The 23,870-nt window shown below is 32.5% G+C and overlaps 3 protein-coding genes across 5 annotated transcripts in view; 2 read left to right on the plus strand and 1 right to left on the minus strand.

Moving 5' to 3' along the window:
* The window catches only part of LOC132722763 (uncharacterized), a 451,280-nt gene that overhangs the window by 357,587 nt on the left and 69,823 nt on the right, over positions 1-23,870 (plus strand). The gene's annotated exons all lie outside the window — the stretch shown is intronic.
* Positions 269-14,418, minus strand: LOC132722361 (DNA cross-link repair 1A protein-like). Its single transcript, XM_060706891.1, has 7 exons — positions 14,248-14,418; positions 10,195-10,543; positions 7,623-7,733; positions 3,400-6,327; positions 2,799-2,932; positions 1,635-1,753; positions 269-811 (listed from the first exon to the last, which is right to left on the minus strand). The coding sequence occupies exons 1-7, from the start codon at positions 14,329-14,331 to the stop codon at positions 610-612; spliced, it is 3,927 nt and encodes a 1,308-aa protein (XP_060562874.1). The 5' UTR covers positions 14,332-14,418; the 3' UTR covers positions 269-609.
* Positions 14,417-21,941, plus strand: LOC132722456 (solute carrier family 2, facilitated glucose transporter member 8-like). 2 transcript variants are annotated; one of them, XM_060707067.1, is made up of 2 exons: positions 14,417-14,555; positions 19,990-21,941. In XM_060707067.1, exon 2 carries the CDS (start codon positions 19,995-19,997, stop codon positions 21,408-21,410), a length of 1,416 nt encoding a protein of 471 aa, XP_060563050.1. In that variant the 5' UTR covers positions 14,417-14,555; positions 19,990-19,994; the 3' UTR covers positions 21,411-21,941. The 2 variants fall into 2 exon arrangements, with proteins under 2 accessions (XP_060563050.1, XP_060562981.1); XM_060706998.1 differs by having other exon boundaries at positions 14,545-14,682.

Raw genomic sequence — 23,870 nt, forward strand, 5'->3', positions numbered from 1 at the left:
GGGTAACAAATCAGCTATGCTTTCTATAAATTCCCCCTGTAAAAATTTTTTCTTTGCCCAATTTTAGTACCAAGACAATGTTTTTAGGGGTTTTTTGCAGGCATCAACACCCGCGTACTGAAGTATCACCTCCCCCTTTTGGAAAATCAACTGTGGGTACAATACCCAAAAAGTTACAAAAAAAAAACTTTTTAAATTACAATTTAAAAACAAAAAATTTTTTTTTCTTTAGTTTTGGGGAAAAAAAAACTTCAGAAATCATGCATTATTGAAGGAACAAAAAAGAGAACCATTAACCTGAGTCTGGTTCTCTGCCTACAATAACATGGTAACAGGTGCAGGTAATCCAGACTACCATTAACCTTCGAGTGAGTCAGATAACTGCCTCGAGTGAGGTAATTCAAACTTTTTGCCAGGATTCATACTCATAACAATTGAGAGTATACTGGAGGTACTGTAACAACAATTAGTTGTCTTGTATACAAACTTGCAGAAGGCTCAACATTTAGGTAAAAACCCTGCACACAACTTATGAACCATGTTTGTGATAGGACTTTAAAACATTTAGAATACATCATTACTTATAACTCATTATTTTTTTCTACGTTTTCAATAATATACTTTTTTTCCTTCTAAATTGATAATTAAAAATCTGAGAACAGCATACGTTGTATCAAGATAAAGACTATGTATCCTTATATTCTGTAATGGTGGATAATTCTCCATGTCCTGACTAGCCCTGAAGTCTCCTGTGTGTAGGAACACTTTTCCTGACTTCAATTTGAAGAGTATCAAAACAGCACCTGGGCAGCTGAAATTATAAATGGTAAAAAAAATAATTATCATTGAGATTTACGCTTAATTGGTACACTTTTTTTGTAACTTTGAAACCCTTGTTTAGACCTAGCTTTTTTCCTCTGCTCAAAACACATTGTAGCCAGGCTTACAAAATTTTGAAAATATTTGCAAAGAATAGTGGTAAAGAACTAAAAATGTACAGTATATATGAATTTGTTTTAAACTAAACAGCGAAAAAAAATGTAAGTCTTCCCCAAACAAAATTATGAATCCGATTAACAAAATTACTTTGCAAACTGTCAGTAAAACATGTCTAGTAGAACTAAGAAAACAGAAGACTTATAATTTTGAACCTGTTTAATTTTGTGAATGACCTTGCCCTACATAGAATTTAGAACAGTCCATTTATGTTTTAAAGGTCATCAAACTCCTACAATTAAGTAACCGCAGTAATTCTAACTCGCTTCACAATATTCACCTATCAAACAGCATAAAAAAGGAATGCTTACACGTTATATGACATCAGGTATGATGTCAATAAACCAAATGATGTCAGGAGAAGTACTTTTATGCTCCTGTAGTTCAACATATTTTTAGCAATTATCTTTTTTATCAGGATGTTAGAATGGAAATACATATTAATTTTCAGTGCATTATGGTATAATTAGGCACAGTTTTTTGTTCAGATGCTTTATTATTAATCACTCAGGCCTATCAGCCCTCGGGATTATATTCCTACGCTTTTGAACTCAAACCGTGCATTATTCTACAACAATGCACTCAGAATTGATATCTTTTTCCTAAATGAAATCACAGCCATGTCTAAATATACTCACTGATTTGCTTCTAAAAATGTAATCTCAACATTTTCTACCACAGTAGGTGTATTAAGGGGGATGCTGTTTACATATTGTGAATCCACACCTATCTTCTTCCTTACAAGGTTTCCAGTAATCTACAAAATAAATATCAACATTTTCTTTCACATGTTTCCCTATTTATTGTATATTTAATATGAAATCATTGCCATTTATAAATAATAGACATACAGGAATCAATGTTAACCAATTTTTTTAATATGGCATCAAAATTTATTAGTTTGAAAAGCCAGTTTCAATTTATATTCCATCTTTTAGATGTGAAACAATACCCCCAACTTCACCACATCTCCAAAACAAAGAAATCATCATTCTGGTGATACTAGCTTACTTTTTACAAAATATAATCACTAACTAGCTAATTAATATGAATAAATAACTTGAATGAAGTGAAGTTTGGAAACGATGTCTATATAAAGTTTCATAAACAGCAGGATGAGGTTATTAAATAAATGTATGAAATCAAACTGTGGCAAATTCAACTGAAAATGTTTTTTCCAATATTCAACAGGATACAGCATGAGTTGAATGGAATTCAGCTCATATACCGGTTAATCATTTTTAAAATATCAATTAATTTGTAATGATAGAAAGTAGTTTTCACAATTGCACTAAACATGTAAATTGCACTTGCGTAAGTTTCTATTGGGATATCATCACTAGTGAAGTTACAAATTCACTTCAAGATTCACTGTTAAGAAAAGAAAGCAGGAGGCTCTCTGTACACTATCTTGACCTTAAACTATACAACTCACTAGACAGCTTCCTCCTGCAGAAAAATTCAAAGATTTTGGCTGAATTCAAACCCTACATTAGTGAGAGGCACTAAGTGACTAACTTTATCTGGCACTGAAGTGAGTGGCCTACTACTATGACATGAAGGTTTCCCAGCTCTCACCCCCTCCCTGGCCAGGGCTGGCAAAATCTAGTTACCACAGTTGTCCCACAGGCTGTACAGACAAGACTTTGTGTAGTTTTTCCAAACTTCACATTATAGATATCATGCCGAAAAGGTAAGAAATGCTTCAGATAAAACAAACATGATTTTTACAACCTCCAACCTCCCCCACATCCCCCTCTTAGCTAACTTAGTTTTTGTGAGGTAAAAATCTAAATACAAACCTTGCTACAGTATATAGGATTTTTGAATTGTTTTGTCAGTCCCATATAGTGGTCATAATGGAAGTGAGATAGAATATAAGCTTTACAGTCTGGAATGTTACCATACCGGAATGCATCCACTGTCATACAAGTGTCTGTAAATAAAGATAAACGATCATGTTAATCAAAGAATGATTAATTACAAATGTATCTTAATAACTAATGTTTCATGATTAAATTTTTTTGTTTATACATCTTTTTTAATAAATCATATAATTGGATTCTCAGCATTGTATAAATAATTTGTCTTTTATCTAATATATATCATAACTATGCAAAAACAACAACATACCAGGAACATTGTAAGACTATAAAGTTTAGAATTTTATGTCTGAAAATAATACTCAAAACATGGAATTAGGTTTTCTTCAGTTTGAGTTATACATGTACATTGTATAATAAAGGAAAATAATGCAAAAGAAGAAAATTGCATGTAACCCATTTTCCAGTTAAAAACATTAAATGAAATTTTAATATACCCTTTTCATACCCTTTTCAAAATCAGTTTAAAATGGGCTTACCGGAAATAAATTCAACACGTCACAAATTATGTACATTTTACCTGGTATTTTCTTATAAAATGGGCATTTTCTATTCACATTTTTCCCATCTTCAGATGTTTCTGTACTGGTGGTAGAACCCCTGTTCCTATTCCATGCCCTTTTCCGTTGAGATTCATTTTCAACTGGCATTTCCACTGGTGTTTGCCTTTCACTGGTTTCAAAAGTTTTTTTGACACTTTTCTTGTACAACAATCTACTGCTAGCCATAAGTATCTCAGTTGCACTTTTTCTGATTTGTAATATAGATTCAACTTCTTTCTCTGACATAGAACTAGAAGTATTTGCACTGCTTCCCACATTACTACTGGTAGTGGAAGGCAAATCACTATCATTCTGACCCGAAAGTTGCGGAATATCAACACGATCGCCACTGGTCTCTTCATTTTCCGGGATAAATCCACCTCCTAAATTACTGTAAGTATTTTGGGATAATGTACACACATTTTCTATGTTAAATTGTAGAGTATTTTGGGAACATGAACTGTTTGAGCTACTATTTAGACTCTTACAGCTATTAATATGCAAACAATGTTGAGCCCCACAATGACTTAGACTCTTGTTGATGAAAGTTTGACCTTGGTTTTTTCTAGGAAAGCTCTGACATTGGCAAGAACATGTCTGAACGTGGCTAAAGCTGGATAGGGTTTGACTTTGGTTTTTGTGAGAGCAGCTCTGACCTTGACTCTGGTAGTAACAACTTTGAACTTGGCTTTGGTTGGAAAAACTCTTATCTTGACTATGGTTGGAATAACTCTGACCTTGGTTCTGGCAGGAAAAACTTTTACTTTGACTTAAACTTTCACAACCGACTTTGTTCCTGTTGCTCTGATGCTGAGATTCATCTTTCTCAGTTTGTGAGGAATTCTGACAATCACCAGAAATTGTAAGTTTTATAGAATTTTGAGAGTCTCTAACATCCTTACATGAAGCAGCTTCAGAAAAGAAGTCTGAATCATTATCCACTTTATCACGACTACAAGAGCTTACATCACTTGGTCTACGGATTGTCACTTTTTCTGTGTCTAAAAGTCTACTATTATTGTCACCAGAATTAGATACATAATTCCTAATACCAATGCTTCTGGGATAATTTCCCTTGCAGCTGCTTTCTTCGGTACATTTTTCACAACATTTTACAAACTTCCCTATTTTATTAAATCTTTCACAATCACCACTGCTTTCACTGTCTGTTTGAATTGATACTTGTACATCCTTACAACCTTTCTCGAGTTTGAAAAAAGACTCAAGTTTTGGGTAAACCTTCTTACTTCCTTTCTTTTTAGAAACATTAATGTCTTTCTGGTCTTTTCTGCCTTTCTTCCTCTTGGAAGGAGTTTTTGGCTTCAGCTCTATTTTTGGTTTCTTTTCAATGACTTCTGTTTTATATGTTTCCACCTTGTTAGGTGTTAAATGTCCTTTTTTATCTGTCTCTGGAACACATGCAGAAGCACTCTCTAAATTTTCAGAATTTTGATTTCTAAATTTTGCTGAAAGTGGTGCCTTCTGAGATACACTGTCAATATTTATTTCAAGCTGATCTGTTGATTTTCTTTTTAAATGTGAATTCTTTACTTTATTTTTGGAATCTATATCTTCTGTACACATTTTCTGTCTTTCATATGTTCTTTTTTCTCTTATGCATTCTTCTTTTAACTGATTACTTTCCAGTGAACTATCATCAGACCTATGTATGTCATCTTTTCTTTTTGAAAGTTTATTTATACACTTGTTATTAGATTTATTCTTGTTGGCATTTTGAAGCATTTTTGTTGCAAAGAACCCTTTCTTTGGAACTTTACTTTCTTCAATGTGATTACCGTCTATACCTTCTTTATCTTTGTGCTGATTGGTTACAGCTTTATCAGAAGTTTTAATTGGTGTTTTAATTGATGCTGCATACATTAGTGCAGTGTCTTCTACTAGATCAACTTCAGTATCTATCTTGTCTTTTAGATCATTTTCCTCGGTATCAGTCATGTCTTTATAATCATTTTTGTCGGTATCAGTCATGTCTTTATAATCATTTTCATCAAATAATGGTTGAGTCAAAGTAGTTTTTAATATCTCCCAATCACTACTTGAGTCTGAATCTTGAAAATCTTTAGGTGTTTTCTTAAGTCCAGAAATGGTACTTTCTTTTGAACTTTTGACTGAAGTTTTCCTCTTATCTTTGTCAGTAAACAAACTTATCAAATCATCCTCTTCATCATCATTATTAGTTTGCTCCCTGTCTAAAGCTGTATCATTTTCCGCATCAAATTCATTTCCATATACATTGGTTCTTGTACTTTCATATGCTTTAAGGCTATCCACATGCATGTTATCATGATAAATTTCACTGCTATTAGAGACACTTGCATCATCAGCAGCTAGTGCATCATGTATCATATCAGAGACACTTCTTGTTTCATCAACTAATGCATCAATGTCCTGCACACTACCACAACTATCATCTGAAACATTCACTATACCAACATGAGTACCCATCTCTTCTAACTCAGCATTATCATTTTCAAAGTCAATTTCAATCACTTGTTCTTCATCTTCAGAATTTGTCCCAAATAAATCATTTTCTAACTCTTGGTGGGCATCATTTTGCAGAAAATTTTTGTTCTGATCAAAACCCTTTCCTTTTAACTTTTTACTCTGTGACCCTTCTCCAGATTTCGTGTTACCAAATGTTCCACATGATTTACTAGTATATACTTTGTCCTCATCAATGCTCATCAGTTTCTTCTCTGTTTTATCCTCCCTAGGACTTGGAAAATCTTCATCTTCAACATCATGATTTGAACGTTGTGAAAAATTTGAATCTTGGCTGGAATCCAGAATAATGATGCAGTCTGAGCTGCTTCCAGGTAATACAAGCTTTGTGTCATCAGCTGCACCATCAAAACTTAGCTTTGTTTTTGCACCTTCAACATTTCCTGCAATATTCAGATACAAAATTCACTCACAGTCGTAATTTCTTAAACCAAAGTTTCCCTAATTTTTAACCATAAAAAACACCAATTTGAAAAGAAAAATATTGTTACATATAGTGTTTTGTTTGATAACTTTAAGATTCACCCAAAATAAAGCACATCAAAGAATTAATTTCTTTAAATTACAATTTTTGATTGGGGACCATATTTTATCCAAGACTCATGATTTATATAATTTTAAAGAACAACTTAAAAATTCAAATTTAAATTTTCTTTAAATAAAAGGTAAATCTCCTTGATGGTAAAAAAAATAAATAATAAGTATGAAACTGTTAGATCAAAAAGATAATATAGAAAAGATAGATTTTCTAAGATAATTAATCTTAAACACATTAAACATGAAGATATTTTTTTTTTGACATGACAGGTCAGAAGAAAAAATTCTAAAGATTTCTGTACCATTTCTGTGCCTTTGATATATAGTGGAACCCCAATGGTTGGTGCCGTTCATTGTACAATGTGTACATGTACATTAAAATCTTAAGATATTTTGCAAAATGTACCACCTACCAATTTTTTTTACACTTAAAACTGTGTCATATGATTATCATACTTTTGCTTTCTTTGATTGCCATATAAATCATTAACAACATGTTTAGAGTGGCAATAAGTAACCTAAATTTTAATTTAATAATTTTTCACATATTCATAAACATAAACATCCATAGTTACTAAAATTACTTATTGTCTCATGCGTCTTTCTTTCTTATTGACTAAATTTTTTAAAATCTTACATAAAGATAAATCAAGTTTTCCATATTTTGACTCATTGAGCATTTCTAACCATACATCAATATACTTGCTCTACATCTACATTTGTCTAATTTATAGACAAACACATGTTAACTTTAAACTATGAAAGTTTAATCAATTTAAGGAACTAACTGGCATGGCATAATAAGTTATACATAGAAGGAGCAAGCATTTAATATTGGTAAAAAAACAGCCACTGATCAAAGAAAACAACCAAATCAAATGTTGACAGGACCATCCAGATTTGATGGTTGTTCAACTTTGCTGGTCCAGACCAGTTAACAATTTTAACGGCCCCAAAATCAATTGTGCAAATTGCCTACATTGTCCCATGGGCAGTACAGACAGATGAAAATATTCAAGAATTTATTTTTTGAATATCAAAAGGACAAGCAATAAATGCTTCAGATAACACAGACAAGTATGACAAAGATTTTTAACGGCCCTAAATTTAATAAAAGTCATAACTTTATACCCAAGCATACCTTTTTCATTTGTAACTTCATTTTTTCTCCTTGACCTAGCTATAACCTGATGTCTAAACTTTTTGTAGTGATTTGGGAACTCACTGTCACAATCCAAACCTTTAGGACACTCTGAAATATTATAAAACAAGCTATTATCATAGTATTGCAAGCAATCCATAAGTCCCCTACCGGTAAGAGCCAAAGCAACATTCTGAAGGGCCATTCACTTATGTTTCTATTTTAAGTAAATTTGTTGAAAAAGTTCTTTAAAAGTGATCACAGTGAACAGTTTTTATGTACAGACAGACAGACGGACTGAAGGACACTCTAAAGTTATTTTTTAAACATCCCTGTTATCAAAATATAACATTTTTAAAAGCAAAATTTAAAAAAAAGGAGATAACAATGTCATACATGATGTGAGTGTAACAAAGAACAATTAGTAATGAAAGTATGAATATTGAATGTTTATTTTGAATTTGAAATAAATGAAAGTTAAAAGAACGAATAGGAAAAATTAAAAGTTTAAGGACGAGATAATTCTGGAAATATGGATGCTAGATTTATAAACCTTGTCATATTATTATGATGTGGGAGTTTGAAGAAAATCCTATCATGATTGAAGAAGTTAGAATAAAAATTACCAATTTCTCAAAAAAAAGTCTAAGTTCAAAAGGGGCATAATTCTGGAAATAGTCTTGCTAGAGTATTGAACACTCACAAATTTTGAGTGATAATAAGAAACATTTATATGAAGTAGATACGTTCAGAAAAAAAGAAGTTATTAAAAAAAAAACAATGTTTTTTTCATGAAAATTTTAAGTTCAAGGGAGGTAATTCTGATAAATTTTGTGCTAGAGTTGTAAACTTTGTCACATATGATGTGGTTGATGACAAGCAACTTATATTTAAAGTTTGAAGAAAATACATTAAGAAATAAAGAACTTATAGTGAAAAAACTTAAAAACTAGAATCAGAAATCTTGATATTCAGTCTATTTGTTGCCATAGCAACCAGAATTTTCAACATAGGAAGAAAAGAAAAAGACGTGTATAATCTCCAGACTGCCATCTACACATATTACAAGTTTCATAAAAATATTTCTATTACTTTTTGCGTTAACACTGGATCCAGTTTATGTGTAAAAATTGCCATATTTTCAGTCTATTTGTTGCCATAGCAACCAGAATTTTCAACATAGGAAGAAAAGAAAAAGACGTGCATAATCTCCATACTGCCATCTATCCATATATCAAGTTTCATAAAAATATTTCCAGTACTTTTTGAGTTATCACTGGATCCAGTTTATGTGTAAAATTTGCCATATTTTCAGCCTATTTGTTGCCATAGCAACCAGAATTTTCAACATAGGAACAAAAAGAAAATGACGTGCATAATCTCCATACTGCCATCTATCCATATATCAAGTTTCATAAAAATATTTCCAGTACTTTTTGAGTTATCACTGGATCCAGTTTATGTGTAAAATTTGCCATATTTTCAGCCTATTTGTTGCCATAGCAACCAGAATTTTCAACATAGGAAGAAAAGAAAAAGACGTGCATAATCTCCATACTGCCATCTATCCATATATCAAGTTTCATAAAAATATTTTCAGTACTTTTCAAGTTATCGCGGGATCCAGTTTTGTGGACGGACGGACTGACGGACTGACAGACAGACGGACGGACGGACGGACAGACGGACGGATGGACAGACGGACGGAGGGTAAACCTAAAGTCCCCTCCGGTAAACCGGTAGGGGACTAATAAGTAATAATATATAAAAGAATATTTTAAATGTTTTACTGTAAAAAAAGCTTTAAGACAATAATGATGGTCTTGTATGAACTAGACAATTTATAATGACATTGTATTAAAGTGATTTGGTCTATAATGGAAGGTCTGTGATACAACAAATAATTATGTTGAAAGTATTTAGTATCAGACATAATAGATAGATAGATAGATAGATACTTTTATTTCCTCCAATATTTGAAGAGCTGAACAAACAATAACAGCAATTACATACAATGCACATGATGTAACAATACAAATATTCGTGACATCTAAATATATGAAAAGAATTTATATAGCATACTTGTGAGTGACTGTAAAGCTTTTTTAGAGTGCGAGTTCTAGACGAAACGAAACTCTAGAAACTTCTCTCTGGTTAATGAATGATATATAGTTCACTTAAAAACAACGCTTGTCTATTAGTCGAAAAGTTAGACAAGTTATCTGAATATAAGTGACCATGGACAAATTGTATATGGATTTTGTTGGCAGGTGTGAAATACATAATCCTAGTATATTAGATCTACACATATTTATTTAGCAGATGATAAAATGCTCTAGAGCAAAATATTATTTTTCAACATTTTATGTTTTAACCAAATCACTAAGACCTTAATCAACATTTTTTTCAAGCACAATATGAATATCCTATAAGAATATCCAAATGATACATCTTGATTGTTTTTATTAATATTTAAAATACTTGTAGACCAATTCATTTAAACTTCACATAAAAGAAAATTCTTAAAGGAATTTCAGATGCATGCGTAAATAACTTGAAATATGAAAATTACCATTTTTACTAGAATATGGAACATCTAAACATTGGTCCACATGCCAGCTAGGTGTTTCAACCATACTTAACAACAGGAATGGCATCTGACATACTGGGCATCTCCCTGATCTGTCAACATTCTGTTTGGCATTTGGTGTACACTCAGGCTTCACTTCAACTTTCACCTTTGTCTTTCTCTTCCCTGTTGCTTTCTTTTGTTTTTGTGATTTATTTACAGTAACAAAGCCACCGTCTTCAGTTTTGACTTTCTTCTGTGTTAAACTGTACCTTGATCTACCCGAATTCTTGGATGATTCACTTTTTCTTTGTAATTCACTTACAGTGGATTTTTTTGAGTCCAAGTCATTCTGAAATGTATGTAATGTTTTTATTATACAATACATGTATGTGTGTGTTTGTGCATCTTTGACATAAGCATCTATATTAATATGTATATTAGTTACATTGGTAACAATGTCTACTTTTAAGAAAGCAGTTATTAGCTGTATTACTGAAATACTTTGATTGGGCAACATCATAATTTTTCTGTAAATTTCATGCAAAAATTAACTGTTATTCTAAATAATACATATCATTGGAAACAGACAAATGCCCGCATGTACATGTATGTTCCTACAAACAATTTAAGATATTGACAAATAAACATAATATGCTGTAAGAGCAAATTAAAAGCATAGATGGCCTAGATCTTGACAACCGAGGCCCTAAGCTCCATAGTAGAAGTGTAAAAATCTATTTAGCACCTATGGTATACCTTATTTATTCCTCTTCAATATTTACAGACAAAATTACAATATATAAATTGCACTCAGGATTGAGTAGAAAGCTTAAAGTTTATATGAAACTCTCTCCTAAGGTATTGATAGCACTTGATATTAAACTTAATTGTTTTGACTTGCCCAATGCTTATTCAATATCAACTTAAAAGAATTGAAGGTTGCATTTTCAGGAACATTTGTCTATTTTATATTTGAAGGCTATTGAATAGCCGAGACGTAGGTCTTAAATAAAATTATAGAAACCTGACCCACTTTGTTTCGTGTGTTTCACTATCCTTATTCGTTTTATTATTTTATATTTGGTTAATTTTTTCTTATGTTATTGGATTGGGCGTTGATGGTACATGTAGCTTGCACTTTCCAGTACTGTCCATGAACAGGCTCAATCAAACCAAGCCTGTAACATTTTCAATTTGGCCATTTTGTACGTTCTTTAGATTCTTTATTGTTTAATCTACAAAAAGTCTCCAAGACAATTGAATATTCATACTGTCAATAGCTAACCAGTCCAGTAAATCTTACTATAGTATTCCTTAACGTCTGCAAAATTTACTCTAAGTTACAGTAATTTTTTTTTTCTATGTCATAACTTTTTTTACAACAAACTACTTTTAAAGTTATATTATAATAACATGATTACTTTTCCTTAAACTTGTTTGTTACTAGCTCCTCCAATGTATGTTCAAAATCACAAATAAAGACTTATAATGCATTTTAAACACATTCATGGCATACATATCTAGACTACTGTATGTAATAATATTCTCTAATATTATTGCCTAAGTCTTTATTGTGTCATGATGACTCATCAACTTTTTATTGTGAAAGAGCCAGTGCTACATGTATATCAATATCATATGCTATTACCCTGCTGGTGTACTATTTTTATCAAGACATCAAGAATGGCTTGATGCTATCAATTAGACCAGTTCTGGTTGCATTTCTTTGATAAATGCAATCAATGGAATCTTTGTTACAATTAAAATGCCAAAACTTGAAAAGTGACCCTGTCTCTTCATAAGGCTGGTCAAAATGCCTAAAAGGCTTATGACTTAAAAGTTATGTATTTTTTTTTAAATAATTTATAAATTTTTTTCAAGCATGGTCCATTCATTTATTTATTCAATTATTTTGCTTTTTCAGGTTTTCGTGACACATAATTCTTAAAGTCCATGAAAAATTATACACAGAATTGCAAAGCATAAAACAAATAAGGTCCAATAGCTTACTTCAATTTCAAATTATTGTGCCATTACAGTGATTAAAAAAAATTCAGAGCTTCCAGTTTCTACTTGTCTGTTAAGCCAATGCAATAGACCACTAGAATTCTCATTATTTGTTTGTTTACATTTAACAATGGAAAACTGGAAACAAATCTTTAAGTGTTTAATGTATATAATTTATAATATATAATTTAATGCAATGTATAAATCACACGTAGAGCATTGTCAGGCAATTTCCAGTCATACATGTTACATTGTATCCCATTTTTAAAATGTGTGATTTATACTGTGAACATAACATTAACCTAAAACACAAGCTTTATTTCCAGTTTTCCATCATTAAATGTAAACAAACTGATTATGAGATTTCAGTATTGCATTGGTATACTACAAATTTCAGATAACTGCCTCAATATCTACTCATATACAGGTGGACAAGTGGAAGTTTTTATCACTGCAATAACTGCAAGCACACATAAAGTTAAGTTTGTGTCAATTAGGTTTAGACCTGTTCTCTATGTAGAGGTGAAGATGTGTAAGCGATCAGATCAGTCAGTAGAGCAAAGGAACATTATTCCAAGAGTCAAGGGTTTGAGTACCGGTCAGGCTGCAGATTTTTTTTTACCCTGCGACATTTGGTTCCCAACATGGGGGCGTGGCATATATATATCCTGTTTTCTCGTATTATCATTGGGCTATGGACTAAACTTGGTTGGATAATTTTTACAAAACATTTTACTACAGTATCTTTTAATTTCTTAATACCTTTTTAAGACAATATAAAGGAAGAAAGATCGTAACCGAAAGCAAAACAAAAGATATTTTCGCTTGTATATATTATATACTGACCTTCACCCTCTATGTGAAGCAGGTGCTTTCTCGTATTATCGTGAAATTTGATTGGTTGTTAAGGCTGGTCGCTATGTGATGATTGTATTCTACACACCAGTTCAAATCATTAGTGCAACTCCTAATTAAGTGTTAAATACTAATTATAGCTTAGCTCTGTAATTTTTTTGTGTTTTTACTTTAATAACAGCTTGGTAGGCCATAATCAAACTTTTTAGGATCATATTGAAGCCTCTTTGGTACCAAATGATTTGGTTTGTTCTAAAAATAGTTTGAACTCAATTATGTGTTGTTGTTTACATAATCCCTCTAAAATATATTAAGTTTATGTTTACTTATTAGTTATATGAGCATTTAGCAATGAATACTACAGTTTTCCATTGTAGGGACACATGTTTTTATTGTTTTGTTGTCAAAAATAAAAAGTGATAAGGATAAACAATGTTTCATTATTGGTTTTGAATTGGAGTTCATATGATTTGTATATTATCTATTTGTGGAACAAATATTTTGAGCTGTATTGTATATAAAGTAGTGTGAGACCGTCATTTGTCAGAGACCAGCTTAAGGTTTCTGCAACATGGAAAGAACTAGAATTGATGATTTTGGGAAAATAACCTGATAAATTTAATGTTTTTCTCTGGATTTTACGCTAATTTCCACAGTTATTTTGTTTTTTTATCTGTTTTTGTCACATTTCTTTCATTATTTTTGACGGAGATAAAACAGCTCTGCTAAATAGACAAATTTTCGGATATCAACAGAAGTCGCAAGCGTCGCTTCCATCCATTTTAATTATTCCACGATAATACGAGAAACAGGGATACATGTACATGTAGATATACACATGTAGCTCAGAGATTTAGTCACATTGCTCTGTAACCCTCAGAAATTCAAGGCCGAATTTCAATACAGTGGGGCAGTATATAACAGTTCAGACTGTTCACTATGTAAGGAAGAAGATCAGATAGCTCAGTCACTAAAGCTGCGGAACAGTATTTCAGATTCCAGTATTTTAAGCGTCCTGGGTTCGTACCCCACGCCTTTACCAAAATAGTACTTCTGTTTGGACTACTAAACCTTGACAACAACCTAAGCAAAGCAAAGGACTGTTTGCGAATTGCCATACTCATGATGCCAAAGAAGAAGTAAAAAAAATATATTGTATGTTCGCGAAATATAATGACACTTCAATTTTACCTGGTTTCTTGCTTTTTGAGTCTGTGACCTGTAATCCCATATATCATCCTCTTCATCACTACTTATTACTTCTATTTTTGGCATGTTGCATTTATAACTTTTATGATATCTTTAAATAATAATTTTTTTCCCTCTAATCCGGAAGTGTTTTTTCTATTGTTGTTGTTGTCGTTCATTGGTACCCGATCTTTCATCAGTCACCTATACTGTCGCCTTAAATTATACAGAATAAGCGATTGTTTTGATCGGGTGATGTGTCAGCTTTTACTGTTAGCGACTATTTAGACATCTTTGAGACAACAACGTTTGTATGTCACTTGTTATTATAATTATTCATTGTTAAAACAAATTGTAAACTTTTTATTTGCACAAGTGCTAATTGTCATGTAATGAGTTTTGTGCAAAAAGCTGCAATAACAAGGAAAGGTTGGACAGGTTAGAATCCTTTCAAGATTATCATTTTTATTTTTCAAGTTGTGAGATTTAGATCTTTGGATTTATCTTTTGATACACACACCTAGTCCAAAAGTTCAGATACAATCTGTCAAACTGTGCTAGTGTTAGTTCTATTCTGTTATTGCCTTAAGTCCCAGGATGATAATATCTGTCATTTGATGATGTGTTGTACTTGTAGTCCTATATATCAGACGTTACAGGCTTGTTGTAGTTTGTTGGTCAAGCCTGTTGCTTTGCCTAGAAACAAAAATATCTGACATAGCGACGTCATATACAACTAGATGTGTTGCAGTTTAGATTAAAAATCGAATATCTAGCCTGAGGGTACTCAGGTAATGAGGCTTGCTGAATTGTCGGTGATAGTAAAAATATTTTGATGATACAAGAAAATACAAGATACAAGAAAATTTATTTTATGTCGGATACATATAAACAGAAAACATTAGCTCATGAGCTATTTTCCGACAAACAATAGTATATGAACTAAACAAAAGTAAAGCAGCTAAAAGAAAATATAAGCATAAGCACAATTAAGTACATGGAAGTAAGATATTAAAGCAACTAAAAATTATAAGCATAAGCACATCTAAATACATGGATTTAAGTTATTATAGCACCATGCATGCTTAAAAGTTACAATAATTACAAGCAAGATAAAACAAATAACTGATAATATAAATAATGTACATTCCTGTAAAAGAGTTATATATTAGTTAAAGACAGACATGTATAAAAATAAGCATAAGCACATCTAAGAATATGAAATTAAGAAAATAAAAATTTAAGATAAGTTAAAACTACAAAAGTTACAAGAAAAAGAGTACAAAAATAAAATATACATATACACCTATGTACATACCTGTAAAAGAAATATAATAGATATATATATAAAAAGAAGCCATGCATAAGTAAAAAAAAAAACATAAAACAAAACAATGAAATTACAAGGACTATCACATAATGCAAATAAAAAGTAACATTAAACATTTATTGGTATAATATTTGCAACATCTAAAGACTATACATAAAAGCACATATAAAACATGTTAATCACATACAAACACATGTTAGACACACATGTGTTTAACAAAAGGCTACAAGCGGCACATTGAACACTTACATTTTGGGCCTGTCCAGGTGCCAACCAGCCTCCCAAATTTCTTTGAAGTTTTCTACTCTTCTGATGTCACTGGGGAGGCTGTTCCACACCCGGGCAGCCTCAAAACGGAAGGAGTTCTGTCCATACCTGGTGGTTCGAACTGTAGGCACTTCTAGAATATGATCATACCTGCAATTGTAAACAGAGGTCTTAAATTTGGCTAAGTTTTGAATATATTTAGGTGATATATTGTGTAAGCACTTGAAAGTCTCGATTGCAATTGTTTTTAACCTGCTTAGATGGAGTGTGGGTAATTTAACCTTATTAAGGAGACTTTCATATGATGATGTAAAATCATTGAAAACAATGCGTAAGGCCCTGTACTGGAGTTTTTCAAGTTTGTCTGTGTTGGCTTTACTACAGAAATGCCACACTATGGGACAGTAATTGAAATTGGACCTGATAAAAGATTTGAATATGGTAAGCCTGGTAGGTACAGAGAGGAATTTACTTAATCTTTGCAGGACATTTAACTGTTTTGCGGCTTTTTGGCAAATGGCTGATACCTGGGCATCAAAATTTAATTGATAGTCAATATCTACTCCTAGTAATTTGACCTGTTCATCACATGGGATAGTGCTGCCGCTTATATCAAATGACTTAATTTCAGTATGTGACTTGACCCCCACTGAGATAGCTTTGAAACTTTTCAGGGTTTGCCTGCATTTGATTACATTTAAACCAATCTATGAGTATATTACTTTCATCCTCAAGGGTAGATTTGACAACTGTAGCATTTTTATGCCAGAAGGACAAAGTGTTATCATCAGCATAATTATAAAGGGTGGATTTTTCTATGAAGTAAAATATATCATTAATGAAAATGTTGAAGACCAGGGGCCCTAATATTGATCCTTGAGGGACACCCTTAATAATATTATCCCACTGGCTGGTATAATCCCCTAGTTTAACCCTTTTGTTTCCGCTTTTGGAGATAACTGCTCATAAGTTTACAAGCGTTATCAGACAGACCATATGCCTTAAGTTTAAGGATAATTAAATCATGTGGTAGGCAGTCGAAGGCCTTTGATAAATCCATTAGTATTGCTCCGATGAACATGTTTCATCAAGGGCCTTTTTCCAGTCTTCCACTAGCCTTAGTAGCGTAGTCTGACAGCCATATGATTTACGGAAGGGCTGCCAGATAAGGGTGAAAAATTTCCTCAAAGTAACCCGAGAGTTGGTCATGGATAACCCTTTCATATAATTTGGACATGGTGGGTAGAATACTTACTGGCCTATAATTTTTTTTCTATATAGGGGTCATCTTTTTTTAAAAATTGGGGTTACTTGGGCAAGTTTTAGATTTTCTGGGAACTGACCTTGACTTAACATAGTATTACATAAATCTCTAATGGGACGGGCCAGGGAGGGTTTGCCTGCAATTATGACCTTTGGTGGAATTTGATCAACTCCAGTAGCCTTTTTTTGGATTTAACCTTTTTATGGACTTAGATATATCTTGTTCAGTGACCAGATTGAATGTAAATTGTGATTGTGGGCAGTTGTTATTTATTTTATCTATGCTTGGGTGTATAAAGGTGTCTTGTTCATTTTCTTCTATACCAATGTTTTTTGCAATGTTGACATAGAAAGAGTTAAGTGTGTTGGCAACTGTGGCTTGGTCAGATAAGAGTTCCCCATCTGACTTTTTCAGTATTATTGGGTTGTCTGTTTTATTAGTAGGTTTTTGTGATAAGAAGGGCTTGATGGTAGGCCAGAAATCTTTTTGATTTTGGCCCGCCACCACACCTTTCGTGAAAAATATGTAGTGATTGAGTCCCTTTTTAACCTTTGTTTTCATATTTCTCATTTTCTTGTATTTTTAACCAGTTTTCATTACTTTTGTGTTTGAGAAAAGGTGTTTTTTGCCTGACGTGTATTAAAGATGACCTTTCTGTAATTTGAGTTCATATAAGGAGGAGGGTTACGTCTGGGTTTTTTTACTTTCACAGGGGCATGATCATTAACGACCTGTTTAAGGAGCATCTCATGGGCCCAGTAGACGTCATCAATGTCGTCAAAAACATGAGCAACATGAAATGGTACCTGTTCCAGGTCGTTATTAAAATCTTCATGGTTAAAACTTTTATATGATCTAAAATTTATTGGTTTGGTTTTGAAAGGATCACAATGTTCTCTTATGCTAGTACAGATCATGTTGTGACAGTCACTTAGTCCAGTATTGAAGTTTATTGTATTACAAAGAAAATTTTTGGAATTTGTAAGTATTACATCAATTAAAGTAGGTGAATGGTTTTTTGTAAAGCATGTTGGTTCTTTTACTATATTGGCTAAATTAAAGTTATCACAAATATTACTGATACATTTTGACTTATCTTTGATGTGCCAAAGGCAAAGCTAGATTCTGCATGAGATATTTTAATTCATTCTACAGGCCCGTCACCGCAATTTTGTGATTCATGCAGCCAATTTGGTGGTTCTAGGGGGTACAGGGCATGCTCCCCCAGAAATTTCTATTCTAGGATGCTCTCAGAAGCTTTCTTGTGTCTTTTGCTCATTTTACAGCCGCTAGTACTCGTTATTTTGGCATATATCAATGATGTCTTTACAAAGATCTAAATCATAAGTTTAAAGAGAAAAGGGTTGACTACCCATCGCATACTGGACAGACAGTTGTACATAAAATATGAATAATTAATATATTACAGATGAAAAATAAACAATAATTGATGTTGTTATAATTCTTCATATTTATCTGTTTATTATAAATAATTATAAATAAATGCAAGAAATATTACATACAAGAACAGTAGTACGTTCGTAGATTGTGTTCACAATGGTTTAAGCTTAATTATCAATTGATCAGTCTCATTTTATGTGAATTTTCCAAAAACACATCGCCATCGTTCATTTTGGAGATAAAAATAATTTTGGTTGATTTGGTTCTGACGTGACTGTGTCACACATCATGAATTGATATCTTAATATTTTAAATTATTTGTATTAAAATACTTGTATGTGAACAGCAGTAAAGTTTAAATGTGATGTTATATTTTGTATATACACATGTATATAAACTGTAAACTGTCCGAAGCCATGTCAATTGATGTCATTATCAATTAATGTGAATTAAGACAACTTCACACATAGCTTTGTAGAACCCCTTCATGTATCTAGTCAGATAACAGTATCCAGTTGTTTTGCATGGTGCTTGTATAATAATTACCGCACATAAGGAACCAGTGTCGAATTGCTAATCAGCGCTGCATGTTTTTGTTTTTATTTTAATGTTGTTTTTTTCCTTGCTAAGAACTAGACAATTTTTGGACAAAATATTGATCCGACCATCAATGACAGCCCTTTCTAGCGGAGAGATATTACCAATAGTTTCACAAAGTATGGTAGCTCAATATCCAAATGCATAGTACAATTAGTTGGACTACATGCACATGTAGCTTAACTAATTATACCCCCAACACATGTTGTTGGGTTTATACTGGTCCAGTTATTGGAATCACTTTGTCCCAATGGGGACAGTCCATGCGGGTCTTGCGCCAGCTAGTAACTGTAAAGAGAATTGAAGAACAAAATAAGATCTATTCCTTAAAAATTGTATAAGGGGCTTTGACCCCATCTACAAAAAAATTAAGCAACAGTAGATTGTCCCCTTGTTTCCATTCCCTTTGCATGTCAGGGTCAAACCTTTGAAGGATTTTCTTCAATCTTATTTCAATAAGGGGATGTGCAGAACTGATGACACAGCTGCGCTGGTTTGAGACCACTTTTTGTCATTCCCTAATAATTTGTATGGTCTTTTGTTTGTTAGTCATATAGATATGAAGATAGGAATGGTTAATCAATTCAAATATTTCATTCCATATCCAATTACTATTATTATCTGACCAAATAATTGGAACCAGTGATAGTTTATAAACTACTGTAAAGATAAATGGAGTTGTTTATAAAAAAAAAAGTCTCCTTTAGGGTAATACATTTCACCATAAATGTGCTATTGAAAATGCTAAAAATTCGTTCACCATTTTGCATCTATGTTGTATTTCACTGAATTATTTAAAATGATTAACAACCCCTACATAATTATGAGAAATTCCAGTTGAATAATTGAACATGAATTAACAATCAATAAATTTTCTATATTTCAGGTACCATGGAGGTTGAAGAACTAGACCCTGAAAAGAATGCTCTCAGTCCGACTCCGAGACTTGTTAGCAAGAAACACGATGGTTCAGCATGTAGACTAATTTTCGCAGCTACCTGTGCTTTCTTGGGACCATTTTCATTCGGTTACAGTATTGGATATAGCTCACCAGCACTTCCTGAGCTAGAAAAGCTTGGAATATTGACCAGATCTCAAAGTGGCTGGTTTGGGTCATTGTTGACAGTTGGAGCTCTGATTGGTGGACCATTTGGGGGTTTGTTGATGGAAAAATTTGGAAGAAGAACTGCAATGAAGTTCACTTCAATACCATTCTTTTTTGGCTGGCTTTGTATTGCTTTTTGGAGTGGAACACAGGGCTTATTTTTCGGCAGATTCTTGTGTGGGTTTGCCAGTGGACTTGTAACAGTAAGTGTGCCTGTGTATATTGCAGAAACGTCTACAACTTCTCTACGAGGAACACTTGGGGCAGGAATTCAGCTGTCTATAACAATTGGAATTCTTGCGTCTTATTCAGCAGGAATGTACTTCCAGTGGTCTGACATGGCAATCATTGGAATGATACCTGCATGCCTTGCATTTGTTACATTATACTTCGTTCCAGAAACACCAAGATGGCTGCTGTTAAATGGTAAAAAGCTAGAAGCTGTTGCATCGTTACGTCAGTTGCGTTATGAGCATGCCGACTGCGAAGATGAATGTAGAGATATAGAGGAAGGTCTTGACCTTAAGGAACAGTTCACATGGTCGGAATTCAAAAAACCAGAATTGTCTCGACCTCTGATGATATCGGTGTTTATCATGATTTTTCAGCAGTTTAGTGGTATAAATGCTATCATGTTTTATACAGTGACAATATTTAAGAATGCTGGACTGGGTATAAGTGAGCTGGCTACAGTACTTGTTGGTGCTGTGCAAGTTGGTGGAACGTTCGTATCATGCCTGCTGATGGACAGAATGGGAAGACGTAGATTACTGATAATTGCTGGTCTATCTATGAGTCTGTCTTTACTTGTCATGGGATGGTGTTATCATAAATTAGACACTGGGTCATCTCCGGCTGACGTAGGAATGATATCCGTTATCTGTGTTGTGGTCTATATTCTAGGATTTTCACTCGGTTGGGGACCAATTCCAATGCTCATTATGTCAGAAATCTTCCCATCAAGAGCGAGGGGTGCTGCTAGCAGCATAGCAGTCTTTACCAACTGGTTCTGTGCATTTGTGGTTACAAAAGAATTCTTATTTGTACAGGACGTGTTTGGAGCTGCAACTACATTCTGGATGTTTGCCTTCTTCTGTGCATGTAGCGTAATGTTTGTGTGGAGAAAAGTGCCGGAGACTAAAGGAAAATCTCTGGAAGACATTGAGCTCTTTTTCCTGGGTAAAAGCACCTTGATTGTGTAATGGAAAATCATAAAACGAGGTTTTATAGGGCTCATAACATGGATGTTAAACTTTGGGTTTATATGTAGATAGGTTTATACTGTATGTAATCATGGGTCATACTATCAGGCTGATTTGGAGAAGTAATATCCTGTTCATTTTTGTAATCATTGCTAGAATATTCGATGCCATATTTTTGTGGAAAATTCCAAGATGTATTCATTGAAGGTCATCAAAGAAAAATTCTATTACTAATTAAACATACTGCAGAATATTCTGCCATAATGAAAATGTGTTGTTTTGAAAGATTTATATTTAAATCTTTGATATAACTTTAAAGAAGTATTTTTGTTGCAAAAAGATAATAACTAGATAGTTCTAGAAGATGAAATATTCACTGCCAATAAGACCTCATTTTTGACATAGTCATTTTACAATATAATTTTTGCAATTAAGTGACCACACAGTGTATTAATTCCATTATTTATTTTTCATTTGTCTTGTTTTGTATATGTCAAAATGAAAATTTTATCCTTTTCTTTTTTTCTTAAACCCCCCCCCCAGGATATTTTGCAAAAAAGCATATTTTTATTGAGCTCCTTTTCGTGTTTGACACATGTAGTTAACTGTGGTTAGACCTCAGAATACAATGTATACGAAAATGGATACAAAGAAAACCCCTAAGCTACTTATAAAAATGCTCATAAACATAATTTTTCTCCTTTTTTTGAAGTAAGAGGGGTTGATAATTTAAAATGTTTTATATACCATTAGTATATTGATTGAATCATGCACAAAACAAATGTCTGTGGGAAAGTTTATTATAGCCTTAGCTGTAAGTAATTGATCCCACATCTGTTACATATCCTTTTTTATAATGCTGAATGACATGTATAGTGTGTTCAATGAAGAATTTCTTATTTTATAAGGTTTTTTAGTTTTTTTCATTAAATGAATCTCATTTTTTGCTATTTCCACCACTGTATATAACTACGTACACAAACTATATAAGATAGACCTATTTATGTGGGAGGCAACTGTGACAGAATGATTTTTATTCACCTTGCTTGATGTGCATTCTGTTCAGATCTTTTTTTTTCTTTTTTTTGTAAGAAGCTGGGTTGCATTTCATTGAGAGTCTTAAGGTTTATAAACAGTCCTAACTTATGACTGCTACATTTACGACCAAAAACATAAAGTCTAGGAATAAGTAAAGGTATCCTACGGTTGTCCTAAGTCAAAACCACTCGAAATCCAAGATTGCCGCATTCATCTTACTTTTTCAAACATGGAGCCCCCTGTGACAGGAGGGTTTTTTCATAACTGATCACAGGCGCTTGACATCTAGAATGATGAGAAACTTATAAGACCCAACTGGTTCATCTTACAAAGTATAGGACTCTTGTGAAACAGTCTAAAGTGCATTTCTCCCACAGTTGATCAGAAGTCCTAGGATTTAGGATTAACTTGGGACTCTCCGTGAAATGCTGAACTGCAGTCCTGTTCATTATGCAAAAGGGACTTTCACAGTTTTTTTCCCACCTGTTAAAGCTGAAGAATATGTATGTTTATTGAATGATTAATGATATGTATATTACCTTAATGTCTTAAAATAAAAAATATTAATGACTTCTGCAAATCATTTGAATGTTGGTTTGATTTTTTCAAGTGACAAGTGTTCCACCAACCATTTGAAATATCAATAATGCTTATTACTACTGTAAATCAATTGTGTGTAGTTTTAGTGATGTATAAAATTAACTTCCCAATTTTTTTATTTATTTTATTTTTGTTTAACTGACACATGTGTTCCTCCAACCATTTGAAATATCAATAGTGCTTATTTAATGTTATTAAGATACAAATTTACAGTACCTGTCTATTTTTTTTTCAATTTTGTGTTATATTTATTTATTTTACTCTGAAACCATTCCATTAATGTCGGTGCTCATTAATGTTAATATTACAGACCTTTCACAATGCTCAAATTGAGAGAATTTTTTTGAAGTTTTTAAATTTCTTTTCCATTATTATATTTTCATTCTTATTTCGTTATCAAGTTGTATTCTTTAAACATGACAGAGTATGTATACTTTAATATCAAAAGAAAAAGATAAAAAAAAAATCCTCAACAAACCAATCAATGTGAAGAGTGAATGTCTTACATTTTTGAAGGCAAGTTCAAAGGATTTGCAATTCAGTGGGGACTTCTTTTTGAAAAAAAAAAATTGTGCTATCATAACAGTTATTTTCTAAAAGTTTTATTACATAACAATAATTAAGTTTATACATGTACTTCCAGAAATCCATAAATGATGTATTGTGCAGGTTATTGATATGATTGGCTTTGCAAGTTGTTTTAGTTTAACATCCTCTATTAGTTGATTCAAGAATGTAATCTTAACTGAAAATAAATGAAAAAAAAATTCTTCCCTGCCTTACTTGGTTTACTGCTGAAAAAAAACTGTTAAGTGAAAAATT

This window comes from Ruditapes philippinarum, unplaced genomic scaffold (assembly GCF_026571515.1).
Source record: "Ruditapes philippinarum isolate M1 unplaced genomic scaffold, ASM2657151v2 ctg363_1_1_1_1, whole genome shotgun sequence".
NCBI classification, from domain to species: Eukaryota; Metazoa; Mollusca; class Bivalvia; order Venerida; family Veneridae; genus Ruditapes; species Ruditapes philippinarum.

Excerpts from the sequence above, each read along its gene's own strand:
- LOC132722361 (XM_060706891.1), bottom strand. The coding sequence starts at position 14,331 with ATGCCAAAAATAGAAGTAATAAGTAGTGATGAAGAGGATGATATATGG. Across the intron at positions 10,544-14,247 it reads CTCAAAAAGCAAGAAACCAG|AATGACTTGGACTCAAAAAA; the intron begins GTAAAATTGAAG and ends CATACATTTCAG. Across the intron at positions 7,734-10,194 it reads TCCATATTCTAGTAAAAATG|AGTGTCCTAAAGGTTTGGAT; the intron begins GTAATTTTCATA and ends ATAATATTTCAG.
- LOC132722456 (XM_060706998.1), top strand. The coding sequence starts at position 14,637 with ATGAGTTTTGTGCAAAAAGCTGCAATAACAAGGAAAGGTTGGACAG. Across the intron at positions 14,683-19,989 it reads AACAAGGAAAGGTTGGACAG|GTACCATGGAGGTTGAAGAA; the intron begins GTTAGAATCCTT and ends TCTATATTTCAG.